This window comes from Mastomys coucha, unplaced genomic scaffold (assembly GCF_008632895.1).
Source record: "Mastomys coucha isolate ucsf_1 unplaced genomic scaffold, UCSF_Mcou_1 pScaffold1, whole genome shotgun sequence".
NCBI lineage: Eukaryota > Metazoa > Chordata > Mammalia > Rodentia > Muridae > Mastomys > Mastomys coucha.
In genome coordinates this window covers 71,633,289-71,646,793 of record NW_022196891.1, presented here as the reverse complement: position 1 = coordinate 71,646,793, position 13,505 = coordinate 71,633,289, and the positions used below count along the sequence as shown (strand labels likewise).

Sequence of the window (13,505 nt, the reverse complement as noted above, 5' to 3'; positions counted from 1 at the left end):
ATATATATATATACACATATGTACACATATATGAGTATATACATATAAGGAAGCTTGAATTTCTGTACTCTGGTTACCATTCTAATCCTAGCCTCCAGCAGAGAAGATGTGTGCTCTCAACAGACCTACCAATTATCACGCTAGCTTTACTTCAGTGAAAATAGCTAACTTCAACTGTCCAAACGCCTGATGTAATTCTCAAGCTTAGATTCAACAAGTTGTCATTGACCTCAGGAAGGCTAAATACCCTAGCTTTCTTCTATCCATCTCAGAAACACATGGTGGACAAGTGTTTACCAAGAACTCACATACTCAGTGTTTGTGTGGACAGCATCCTGCAAGACACACAACAGATGTGAGTGGGCAGGTGGAAAGGAAAAAACGGGTGATAGGTGGACAGCATAGGCAAGGTGAGAAAGAAGAAATCCTAAATCCCAAAGGCAGTGTGATGCAGACAGCACAAGCAAAGAGTGATGTGGGGGCTGCCAGGGCTAGCTGACAGGACACAGAAGACACGGCCTTCACTTGGCCCTTTTGACATGCTTCCCAAGAGAGGCAAACTGCTTCAAAGAAAGTGAGTTTGGAAAACAAAGGCCCAGGTCTGAAATATGAACTCATATTTATAGGAGAGAAAAATATATTAGTCTGTGTCAATCACTATCTTCTGAGAGAATCAAGGAAGAAGGCTAAAAATTCAGGTGCTTGGTGGTAGACATTGTACAGAACAAACACTGACAGGGTATCAGTACACTCTCTCCTTTCTCTCTTCTCTCTCTTCTCTCTCTCTTTCTCTCTCCCTCTCTTTCTTCTCTCTCCCTACCTCTCCCCCCACCCCATTCTCTGCTGTTGTTGGTTGTTGCTTTGATGTTTTTCATAAAGACTATCTGACACGTAGCCCACATTAGCATAGAAAGACTGGCTTTGAACTTGTGGTAATCCTCCTGTTTCAGTTTCCTGGTTACAGGTCTAAGTTATCATGCCGGGCTCCCATACCTCCTTTAGTAAACAGCAATATTCCCATTTCTCACAACCAGGCCCTCACCATCCTTTTCTGGGCCCCCATAAACCTGAAGTGATGAAAATGTTTATAGAAAAAAATGAGAGAAAGAGATAGAAATGCTATGCAAAAAAAAAAAAAAAAAAAAAAAAAAAAAAAAAAAAAAAAAAGCTTGTTCTTATGTTTAAGAAATAATTTCATTAAGTACCTGAACCATTTATAGCCTGCCAAGATTTTATAATAGTTTCAGAATTGTTTGGTTCTGTTTTCACACATTTGGCTCTGACCACTTTAAACAATAAAATTTATTAAGAAAACAAGTCAGTTGTGGAAATCAATCAACATCTATTGAACACCTGCCCTTTTCCAGCCACAGTGGCAGGGACTCTATTTCATTACGTCATTGAATCCTCACATTCTTAGTGTGAAACTGTTCTTCCCTATTCACATATATGAGGAGCAATTACAGGTGAGTCATGTAGCTAAAGAATAAAGCTAGGAAGCTAATAACCAGGATAGCAGTGTTTAGACAAACCACCATCCAACACAGTTTCAGCAACTCTTTAATAGAACTTGAAGGGAACTAAGTGAAGGCACCTGCTCTGTTTCAAATGTCCATGGCTAAAAGCCAAGTGGTTGAGTACACTTAAAACCAGGCCAGTCCTCCTGTCATAAGACAATCATTTCGTGCATCACTGAAGCCATTGGGATGTTTAACTCTGATCCAAGCCATGGTCCTAAAGAATCTTTCAGATAAAACTAAAATGACTGAAAGAATATCTTGGTCACATGTACTCTTGTCTAATTGTCTCTAATGTCTGGAACCTGATAGCAGCAATATCTAGGCACCCCTGTTTCTTGTTTACATAAACGACATAATCATCTTTCTTTATTTGGCATGGGGGTTGTTGCTGTTGTTTTTTTTTTCCCGAGAGATCTGCCCTCCTTCCTTCCCAAGCACTGATTAAAGGAGTGTGCTACCATGCCCAGACCAACAACATAATTTTCAGAGACACCTTCTTAATTTATTTATATCTGTACTCTGTCAGAAGCTACTGCTATCACACTATTTGGCCTATAAAATTTTCAGTGTGATGATTTAAAAAACTATACATTGAAGCCAAATCCTCAGGTCATAAGACAGTCATGATGGCACATACCTGTGTTTGTAACACTTGAGAGACAGGAGGACCAGGAGTTTAAGGCAAGCATCTATTATTAGGGGGTTCAAAGCGAGGTACATGAGATACTGTCTCAAAAAAATTATTTTCTTAAGAACTCTGTGAGTAAATATTCACTCCTTGAGTAACCCCTCCTTTCTACTAATACAACAAATAAGGTAAACTCCAGAAAAGCCAAAATGAGAGTCAAAGAGTTCAAGCTATTGATGCTAACCCTTTGTCAATTTAGCCCGAGAAACTCTGGGGTCCATTTGGCTCTGTTCTCAACACACTAACAACTGCTTTGGTTTTTTGAGGTCATACAGTAGCTGGGGATTACTAGCTCAATGCTCTTAGTCAGGTTCTTTGCTTTGTCTGAGCCTTGGTTGCTCATAGAGACATGATTAGTCCTCACTGGGTGTCAAACTATGATAAAGATTGCATATATTTAAGTAAAGGACCATCCCAGAGCCATCTGACACCCAGCATAATAAGTGTAGGTAGCATCATAGTTGTAGACTTTTACAAGTTAGTAACAACTTCATGAGGGAAATCAAACAATAAGGAATTTGGGAGAGTGTGAAAGCAGATAAAGATAGCACAAAGAATGAAAGAACTGAGAGCCAAAAAGGAGTCAAGAAACTATAGAGATACAAAATCCCAAGTGACAGAGACCATGGCCTCTAGCCCACACACATAAACCAACTCCCGGGGGCCACACCAGTGCTTCCACAAGACAATGATGTGCCCGAAGATGACAGTGAGCCTCTTAAAACAGATGAAACTTTCATCCCATGTGTTTAAAAGGGAGATAGATTGAGTGCATAATTGACTGGAAAGATTCCTTTCAAAAGTGATTTGGCATCACAAATTCAATACATTCGATGTCCAAACTTTAATTAACTGCACCCTATTACCAGGGATGTACTAGGGATGTAATTCAGTTATAAAGCAATTGCTTAGCATACAACAGGCCCAGAGTTTGACACCAAGACCACTTTTCAGAAGGGAACCTCCCAAATTCTTTCTACTAAATACTGAGAAAGGTATGTTTCTGATAAACTAAGCGTGAAATTTTGAAATGGAATGCCCTACAATCCTGTCAATTTCTCCACAACTAAGAAGAACCAAAGAACACCTAACATCACTAAGCATTTACATATTCAGCAGAGGCAAAAACCTGGGCCTATGTTTGCAATGCAGTAAAAAGAGCATTGCCTTCCCCTCTCTCCAGTGCTATAAAGCTAAAGAATGTTGAGGGAAGCAAAGAGATACAATGCCCTTCTGGTTTCAAAGGCAGCTGGGAAATTAACTGATCTAAATAGTTCCACAATTAAGACCAAAAATCTAGCTCCTTAAGGATGACAGTAGTGCTCGCTGAGCCCTGGGAAACTTCGGAGATGCCTATAAAATCACCACAGAGGATTGCAAAGCTGAGAAAAGTGTCAGGTGACAAAGACAGGGCCAACCTGGCAACTCTCTAACACAACAGTCTCCAGGAGAGCTGTTCCAAGAAAAATCCAGTTTTCTCTCACTTCAAATTCACCCATCATTTGTCCCAGTGAAGGTCAGATAGTCAACCTCTATTAACAGAAACCAGAAAAGTCTCATTAGTGAAAGCATTAGATACTGCAATGCCTTTCAAAGATTCCTGCTCTGTATGTTATCATCTAGTGCCAAAGATACAAAGACTAGCAATAAGTAAGGGTGACTCAGTAGACAGTGTCCTCTCTTCTAGCTTTGACTTGGAATGAATTACACAGTATGACCTTGAGAGACTTAATCTCCATTCCCCCACTGGTCATTGCTTTCTTTTTCTGAGCAACACAGACTGAATGACATAACTAAATGAACTATGAATGCTGCAACACAAAACTCAACCTGTCCATCGACAGCAATTTCCAGCCATCTAACACAGGCAGATGACTGCCACACGAAAATGTAATAACAGAAATCTGCCAACAAAAGAGGCCAACAAAACTCACAAGCTACCAAACAGCTCCTTCAAGAGTTACACATTTGAAATTTGAAAATAATAGCAAAATTATACAAAACCCAAGACTTAACACTTTTTATCTGTGGTAAATAAAACCTCAATATATTTAAGGTCTTGTGATCTTTCAGGACTCTCTTCAATTCCCCTTTAATAATTTCTATTACCTCAATTTTTGCTTTATACTTGATAAAACCTGAGGAACTATCTTTCACTAGTGTGACTGCTGGATAGATTGTATATATGTGTGTGTGTGTGTATATATATATATATATATATATATATATATATATATACACATACATGTATGTATATATACATATATATGTGTGTGTATATGATAGATGGTTGATAAATAATAAATAGTTCATAGGTGATAGATACATAGACAGAGGGTAAAACAAATAGATCATTAGTAATAGATGATAGGTGATAGATGATAGATGGTAAGATAGATAGACAGACAGATAGATCATAGGTCATAGGTGATAGATACATAGACAGATAGAGGGTAAAATAGATAATAAGTAATAGATAGATCTTAGACGATAGATAGATGATAGAGGGTTAGATAGATAGATAGTAAAATAGAGATCATAAGTAATAGATAGATCATAGGTGATAGATGGTAAGATAGATAGATAGATAGATAGATAGATAGATAGATAGATAGATCATAGGTCATAGGTGATAGATAGACAGAGGTAGATGGATAGACAGTAGCTTCTTGCACACTGTACTTCTTTTCATTGTTGATACTGAAGCCCAGGTCCTTGTTCACGCTAGACAACTGCTTTCCTATAGAGCTGCTCCCCATGCTCCCCACTTGTCAGTAACTTTCGGTTAGTAAACTTTGAAAAGCCAGTGCCATGATTCAGAAGTCTGTGTGTCAGGCTATAACTCACTGGTAAAGGTTTATCTTAAAAAGTTGAGACTCTAGGCTTTATTCTCAGCACAAAACAGGTTCACAAGAAAAAAAAATTATCTTAAGAGACAGGCTTGATAGCACAAGTTTATACTCCCAGCAGTTGGGGAACTGAGGTAGGAGAATCAGGTACTCAGGGTCTCCCTCAAGTACATAAGACGTTTGAAATCAGCCTGAGTTACATAAGGCCATCTCTCAAAAACCCAGATCCAAACAACAAAATCATTAGCCCAAGAACTGTTCAATCATCATCCATAAAAACATGACCTTTCAGTTTTGAATATGTTAATTTTACTTTACATCATGTCTAGTAGAGCCATGACTCCAAACTTCCCCTTTCAGTAAATCTCCACAATAAAGAACATGGAGGAAATAAAATGGTAATATAATGTAAATAAAGTCTATAAACTAAATAAAAATCACTGTTAAGACTCCGATCTTAAAATAAATCAAAATCAAAATAAAGGCTATCATAAAAGTAAACTAAAAGTGTACTAAAGGGAAGAAAATGTGCTAAAGGGTCTGGGGATTGGATCATTGGTTAAAGAACACAGGCTGCCCTTCCAGAGGACGTGAGCTAGATTCCCTGTGCCTACATGATGGCTCACAGTCATCTGTAACACAGTCCTAGTACCCTAATTTGGCTTTTACAGGCACTGCACAGACGACATGGTGCATAGACATAGATGCATGCAAAGCAAACACACACATAAAGACACTAAAATAAGATAAATGGACTTAAGCAACATAGTTACTACAGCTTCTAGCCAACCAAGAACCCATCTGTCCAACCTTTCTCTCCCTGCCTCTCAAGTGCCAAGATTGCAGGCACTTGCGACACTTCTAAAGGATGACCTGTTTATTATAATAACATAATGCATTTTAACTTGCATTTAAAAGTTTTAACTTTTCGCGTATTTATCTGAAACCCATCAGTACTGGCATCAAATGCCGCTATTGTCCTCTCTGCTCTTTATATTGGAACAGCACTTCCTCAATAATAATATGTTAAACAGGAAACCAGCTGGCATTAGCAGGGAACTCAGCGAACTCCTCGGGAGATACTTTGCACCTACAAGAAGAAATACACAGATTGAATTTTAGCCCAGGAAACTGATGCTGACTGTGGTCAATCACGCAGACTGAACCTATCACACAGGTGCAGTCACCTTACAGTACCAGTGGGAGCCCTGTGCTCACAGTTTCCCCGTCTTCAATATTTCCACATCCCAGCTTCCACTCACTGACTCGCAGGACATCAGCAAGTTAAGTGCAGTGCCTGCCTAAGGCAACTTAGTGAAACCCTTTACCAAAGCAAGAAGCATCTCAAAAACCGGAGGACACAGCTCAGTAATACAGTACCTGCCTCGCCAGCGAAAGGCCCTCGATTCAGTCCTTAGAATCATGAATAAATAACACGTTACTAATGGTCTATTATTTATTCATTTTCTAAGAGCATATATCATCCTTGCTTGCATTAGCAAAACGGGAATAATCACTTAACTTCGAAAATTACCTGTATGGTACTCAGACCACGACATGGTAGAAACTATCTTCGAGGTGTTCAGACCTAACCTTTAGAATGTACTAGAATAAATGTTGTGTGCCTGCAATACAAACCCTTGGGAAGGTCTACGTACAGTTTTAATCTTTTAAAACTGCGAAAATATAGAAGGAAAAAGAATACCATGAAGAATGACCAGAATGACCGAGGTGTAACAAGACACAAAAGGGGTTAATATTCTTAGAGGAAAGGTGGGGTAGGGCGGTTAGCATTATCAGTCGTCTCTTGAGATGACTTTGGACAGACAACTACATTTTTTTTTCCCTTGACTATCCAGAGAAGAGAATAGAGAACTAAGAACAACCAAGGCTTTTAACCTTAGAGACACCCCTGGCGGTAAATAACAGGCCAGGGCCTTTCAGAACGTGGAGGGGGCGGGGTGGTAAAGGAAGGACCTGATTGGCAGGCGACCTGCCACCCGGAGACACGTGGCAGGCAGGCGCGCTCACCTGTGAACACGTTCTGAAAGCCATCAGCAGTCGCGGGAGCCCCAGGTGCCTTGGCGGCTAGCACAGGGGACCCACCACCACTGTCATCCGCAGTAGCCCCGCGCCCCAGCAGGTGCACCGAGCCTCCTGCCCCTGGCGTACGGACGCCTAGCTCCTCGGTCCAGTCGGCTGAGCGGCTGAGGCCGCCCGCGAGGCCACCTTCCAACCGGTGCTTTTTTGCTGGGGCCGCAGCAGAGGCCAAGGCGGTTCTGGGGCTCCGGCTCACGGAAGGGTCCGGTCGCTTTTTAATCCTAGGACTCTGGTTGGGGGACTGGGACGGGGAATGATTGGGAGAGCTGAGCTGCCTAGTGGTGGTCTTGATGTAGCAGGGGGTGATGAGTGGGTAAGGTTTGAAGCAGCGTGGGCTAGGCGCAGGGCTGCCAGGCAAGGAAGCTACTGCCGAGGTAATGGGTTCTCGCATCCCCTCCTCTGGCTCTTCCTCCAGCCTCTGGGAGGTTTCTTCCACCTGTGCGACCCATTCCTCCCCAGGAGAGCCGCGGGGGGCATCCTCAAAAGCATCCTCCTCGCACTCCTCATCTGTGTCCCCAGTTCCAGCCACGGGAACTCCGGCGGCGCCCTCCCCTGGCCCAGCCTCAGGAAAGGTGAAGGCTGGTGATGAGAGCGAGTCTGTGACTGCGGAGGGGGCGGTCGCATAGCCGGGTGTCTCAGATGCCAAGTGGCTTCCGGAAGACGGAGGATGCTCAGGCACCGGAGACTTGGTGGTCTCCGGCAAGTCATGTCTCACCGGTAGTGCCTGTACTGTGTCCTTTTCAGCCTCGCTGCTAGGTCCCAGCAAGAACTGGTCCAGGCCCAGAAAGGCCCCAGGCTGAGGGGAGATGGCAGTGGGGGGCGCTGCAGGCTCCTCGGAGTCCTGGAGCAGCAGCTTCTGTTGCTGCTGTTGCTGCTGCTGCTGCAGGCGTATTGCCTGCTGGATGTCTGAGAGCAAATCCTCCTGCTCCGTAGCGGAGTGGAAGCTGTAGATGTCCGTGTCTGAACCAGAACTGGTCCTTTGTCCATCTTGCGCTCCAGCCGCAGTTTCCAAATCCTCCGCGGTCGCCTGGATCCCTAGCCCAGCCTCGGCAGGCCTAGAAGCACCGGGATGGATCACCTCGAAAGGGTCAGCACACTCGGTATCCGAAAGGCCTGTTTCCTCAGCGGAGAGGCTGAGCTCCGGGGTCTTGGTGACTATGGAGTGAGCGCTGTCCAGCTCCCCGATCGGCAGGGCCTGCGAGTCCAGCACATCCTCCCGCGAGTCGCCGGCACCTTTCCCCTTGGTCAGGTTCTTTCTGATCCGCAGGTTGGAAAACACCGAGGCTCTAGAATCCGACTTGCTCTTCTTCTTGCTGGTCTCCCCGCTGCCCCCTCCCCCCTTGCCGTGCTTGCCGAGCGCCTTCTTGCTCCCGCTCGCCTTCTTTGTGGTTTCCGCATCCCTGGGCCCCACGGCATCCTCGGCTCCGCCGCCTTCGTGGGAGGCATCACCTGCGCTTCTCTTCAGCTTCCCATCCTGGTTCCCCATGTTTCAACCCCAAGACTGCGCCGCCGCGCCTTGGGGTACTCAGGCCATCTCGGCCCTGGAGAGGGCCAGGGGAGTGTCCGGGACAATTCAGGCAGCTGGGCCGGCCGTTGGGAGGGGAGGCCGAGGAGCACCCAGCTGGCCCCGCTCACATCTGCTGCCGTTTTGCATAATGCGCGGTGGCTCTCCCGGCTGCCGTCCCTGCGGCTGTGGCTGCGGCCCTGGCTGGCGGGCGCGAACATGCTCAGTTCAGCGCGCACTCCCCACCAATGGCTGCACAGGACTCAGCCTTGGCCTGGCTCCCCGCCCACTGCCGCCGCCCCCTCAGTGCCCCCTTTGGCTCCTCCTGCAACCAAGTAGGAAAACCCGTCTATCTCTAGGACTTCATAATTGGGAGTGGGGGTGGGGGTGCGGGCGCGGGGGTGGGGGGAGGTGGGCAGCAGGAGCCGTCTTTATGGAGCCCAGACTAAATCCAACTTAGAATCTTCCTGACAGGTTATCTCTGGGACCTTAATCTCCACCTTGAAAATAAAACATGTTGCCCTCTTTTCAAGAACTGGTACGTTAGAACATGTTTGTTTTTGTTTTTAATGAAATTTCAAAGCTCGCAGACCTGCAGAAAAGAAAAACACAAGAGAAAAATCGAAGCCTAATTCCAGGTCAGTAGTACCATAGCATCAGGAACACACACACACACACACACACACACACACACACACACACACACACACACAGTCTGCCTACTTCTGCATGGCTCCAGTTCAAATACTTGTTGAATGGGTGATCTGTTCTGTCTCTTCAACACTTGACCATCGCTTTGCGCGCTCTAAGGTTTGTGAGCATGCTTCTTAACGAAAGGTTCCTTCGCCAGACTCTGTGCCTGACACACAAGCCTCTTCAAGAACAGAGCGTTAACTGTCATTTCCAAATTGGACAGAGAAAAGAGACCTTTTCTGGACAGAGAAAAGAGAGGTAGAGGACGCTGAAAACACTAAGATTAAAGCTGATTAAAATGCTAATCTCCAAAATTCTATGTGTTTACCATATAAATTAGACAACATTTGTATTTAAAAAGGGTGCATGTATTATAACTCCCAGGAGGTTAAACTCATCAATATTAAACACGTCACAACGTGATCCCGAATTAAAAGGAAAAAGGGGGAAAATGCCCTTGGTACAAACACAGGAAATTCGACATTGTGCGATAAAGGATGACTAGTTTCCCCAGCAAATCCATCCAAGCACGCTTTGTCCAGGACCTGGGGGCTTCCTAAGTTTCAGAACTATACAACAAATACTTTTTCTTATTGTGAATTGTTATCTTTATTTGAATGACATTAAACTACGGTTTTTGTTAAACATCTTAAAGCATCATTAGTATTGTAAAAGGCTGCAAACAGTAAAAGAAATAATAATAATAATCAATAATAATAATTAATAAATAATAATAATAACAATAATAATAGTAATGTGAAAAATGTTACTCTTTGTTGGAAATCCAGACAGTGATTACCAGCCTTTCTCAAACTACGATCTTTAAAACAAGTGCTCCCTGGAGCAGGTATACTGATGTCCTTAGGTGGCCTTTTTAAGTAAACAGTTTGAAGAACTCAGCTTTCATAATAACTGTGTCAGTCTCCAAGGGGTCCTAAGAGCCTGAAAAGCCCCAACTTCACCTCTTTCAGAAGATTTCTGGCTCCTCTGTTCTAGAATGCAGACTGCATCCAGGGTACACTTTGCCTGTGGGCCACTCGAATTCTCCACCTCCTTGAATGCTGCCTACTGAGCTACTTTGACTCTTGGTTCTTGCTCTTTCTCTACCACAGCAACTTTGATTCAGACCTATTTGTCTCTTTGCTATTTTCTTCTGTGATATACCCAAGAAGTTCAGGAGACAAAGGGGCAAGGGAGGACAGAGAGCTAAAAGAAAAGAGGCAGGAAGAAAACGGATTGGTTTTTTCCAAGTCCTTTGAATGTGGGAGAATGTGGCCTATGAGGGGCAGGTCAGAGTTGACAGAGCTCTATTATAAGGTCACAAAAGTAGTAGAAGAAACATTAGGGACTGTGGGAGAGGGTGGGAAGGGAGTAAGGGGAAGATAAAGAGTAGGGAATTGAATAGGTTCACCCTGTCAGCAGCATTGGCTGGGAAATGGACAGGGCTGCCTCCTTCCTGCAGCCCAAGGTCTTCCCCTGCCTAGGGACCTCCAGGAAGGTAAAGCTAGCCCTTGAGGATACTCACCAAAAAGAATCTTGAGACAAGTCCTAGTGAAGCAGCTAGTCAATTTGCTAAGTATTCAATTTATTAGGAGATAGTAGATGCTTCAGGGTTAAGCCTGGACACAGAGAGAGAGAGAGGGAGAGGAGGAGATGGGAAGGGACACAGGGTCCCGGCTGAGCTTCTTAAGAGAGTTCTATTAGTGAGTGTCTTTAGTTTTATATATGCATAAAATTAAAAATTATATATTTCTCCTATCTTAAAATATGGCACAAAGAAATGCACACAATACATAAATGCTAGGAAATCTTTGATTTAAAAGAATTTTTGTTTTTGTTTGTTTGTTTGTTTGAGACAGGGTTTCTCTGTGTAGCCCTGACTCTCCTAGAACTCACTCTGTAGACCAGGCTGGCCTCAAAATTATAGAGATCCGCTTGCCTCTGCCTCCCAAGTGCTGGGATTAAAGACTTAAAAGCATGTGCCACTACTGCCAACCTAAGAATTCTGTTTCTGTAAATGAAGTTATAAGATAGTTTCATGAGGTGTACTGTTTAGGTTTAGGGATGGAAGAGCAGCGTTGAGAATGTCAAACTCGGGCTGGAGAGATGGCTCAGTGGTTAAGAGCACAGACTACTCTTCCACTGAGTTCAATTTCCACCAACCACTTGGTGGCTCACAACCATCGGTAAGAGAGATCCGATGCCCTCTTCTGGTGTGTGTGAAGATAGCTACAGTGTACTCACATACATGAAATAAGCAAATCTTTAAAATAAAAGATAAATTTTTTTAAAGAGAGAATGTAAAACTCAAAGATCAGAACAATGTGGCCCCAAGTAAGCAAAGCATTGTTTTGTTTGTCTATTTTGAAATGTTTTCACATATTGTTATTTGAAGTATCTCTTAGAAAAGATAGTGTCAGTCTCTCTATCTTGGGAATGGAGAGACTCCAGCATGCTGGACTTCTGCAGAATAAAACACTCATTGAACTTACATACAAAAAAAATAATAAAGGAAGGAAGGAAGAAAGGAAGGTAGGAAGGAAGGAAGGAAGGAGAGAGGGAAGAAAGGAAGAAAGGAGAATGTCATCTATGTAGACAATCTCTGTGTCCCTGTCTCTCTACCATTGAGTAGTATCCCAAACCCTTATTTATTTACTTATTTTCAAAGATGGCTTTATGTAGCCCATGCTGGCCCTGGGCTCACTACATAGCCGAGGCTGGCCTTAAACTCCTGATCTTATTAACTTTAATTCCCAAGTGCTGGGATTATAGGTGTGTTAGACCACAACCAGCTACAATCTTAATTGTATCAGTTGAGTCAATAGTTGAAAACAATCAGGTGAAAAGAACAACAACAAAACTCCCACCCCTGTGTGGAAGATTGTCTGTCGCTGTAGACTGATTAGAGTATCAGAGATGGAGAGACAAACTGCCTATACTTCACGTCTTCAGTTTAACATTTTAGTTATCATAAAAATAATGGCTTTATTGATGACATTTTTCTACACACACACACACACACACACACACGCCAATATACCAATATACCTTGCTTGCATTTTCTCTCTATTACTTTCCTAAATCCTTCCTCTTCCTATCTTGCTAGTCCTTTTTCTGACCCACATACTGCCTCTCTGCCTTCATTAGAGTGCATGTTCATGTGGTTGTGAGTGTGATAGTCTGGTGTTGATGTCACATGACTGTTCTTTATCAGTTTTTGCCCTGTATTTATTTATTTATTTATTTATTTATTTATTTATTTATTTATTTATATTTTCTTGAGACTCTCTCTCTGAACTGGAAGCTCTTTTTGTCATAGCGTTTAACCAGTTTTGCTAAATCTACTCTGTTTACCATCACCACTGCAGAGCAGTTAGGGATAATTTGGACCAAAAGTATTGACTCAAATCCAGGCTGGCTGGCCGGTGGGATTCAGGTGGTTTTTGTCTCTGCCTCCTATCCTGTACGAGTGTTGGGGTTACAGGTATGGATCATCACATGTGGCTCTCTGTGAGTTCTTGGCATTAAACTCAGGCTGTCAGACATATACATATACCCTCTGAGACATTTGCCAGGCTTCTTTCTTTATCTTCCTTCATTTCCTGACCAGAAATGTATTTTTGTTTTGTTTTGGCTTGGCTTTGGGGTTTTGTGTTTTTAAAGAAACCTTCCTAGGTCTTCTATGGTGTGGCTCAGGCAAGATCAGTGTGAATACACTTCTGTGGCTGGAAGAACTATTGGGCCTTTGGTGGAACAGGCTAGAAAACTTTGGACCTTTTCTTTGGGGTTCTGCCTTGGGTAGAGACCAGGCTCCTGTGATGTTCATTATGCAGAGCCAGAGGGGAAGAATGCAATGATGGTGACTATGACACAGACTAAAAACACAGTCATCTGAGTGTGGAAGGGAAGGCACAAGTGTCTCTTTAGAACTTGGAATATCCTGTGGAAATGTACATAAGCAGAGTCTTGAGTTCAGGGGTCAGTTGTTTATTGGCTATTTGCTGTCTTTTTGGGGAGCAACTAACCCTAATCCTTTCTATTTTCCTCAGCATGGAATCTCTGTTAGCCTCTGAGTGTGTTTAACTGAGTCTCAGCTCAGTGGTTTAACATTCATCTGTCAGTTGAGACACTATATATATATATATATATAT

General features: G+C 43.3%; 1 protein-coding gene across 1 annotated transcript in view; it reads right to left on the bottom strand.

The window, feature by feature from the left end:
• The window catches only part of Fmn2 (formin 2), a 334,557-nt gene extending 325,653 nt beyond the window's left edge, over nt 1–8,904 (bottom strand). Inside the window, exon 1 of the mRNA XM_031379313.1 lies at nt 7,089–8,904. Within this exon, the coding sequence (XP_031235173.1) occupies nt 7,089–8,643 (1,555 nt within the window). The 5' untranslated portion in view covers nt 8,644–8,904. The remainder of the gene's footprint in view (nt 1–7,088) is intronic.
• Between the last annotated feature and the right edge of the window lie 4,601 nt (nt 8,905–13,505).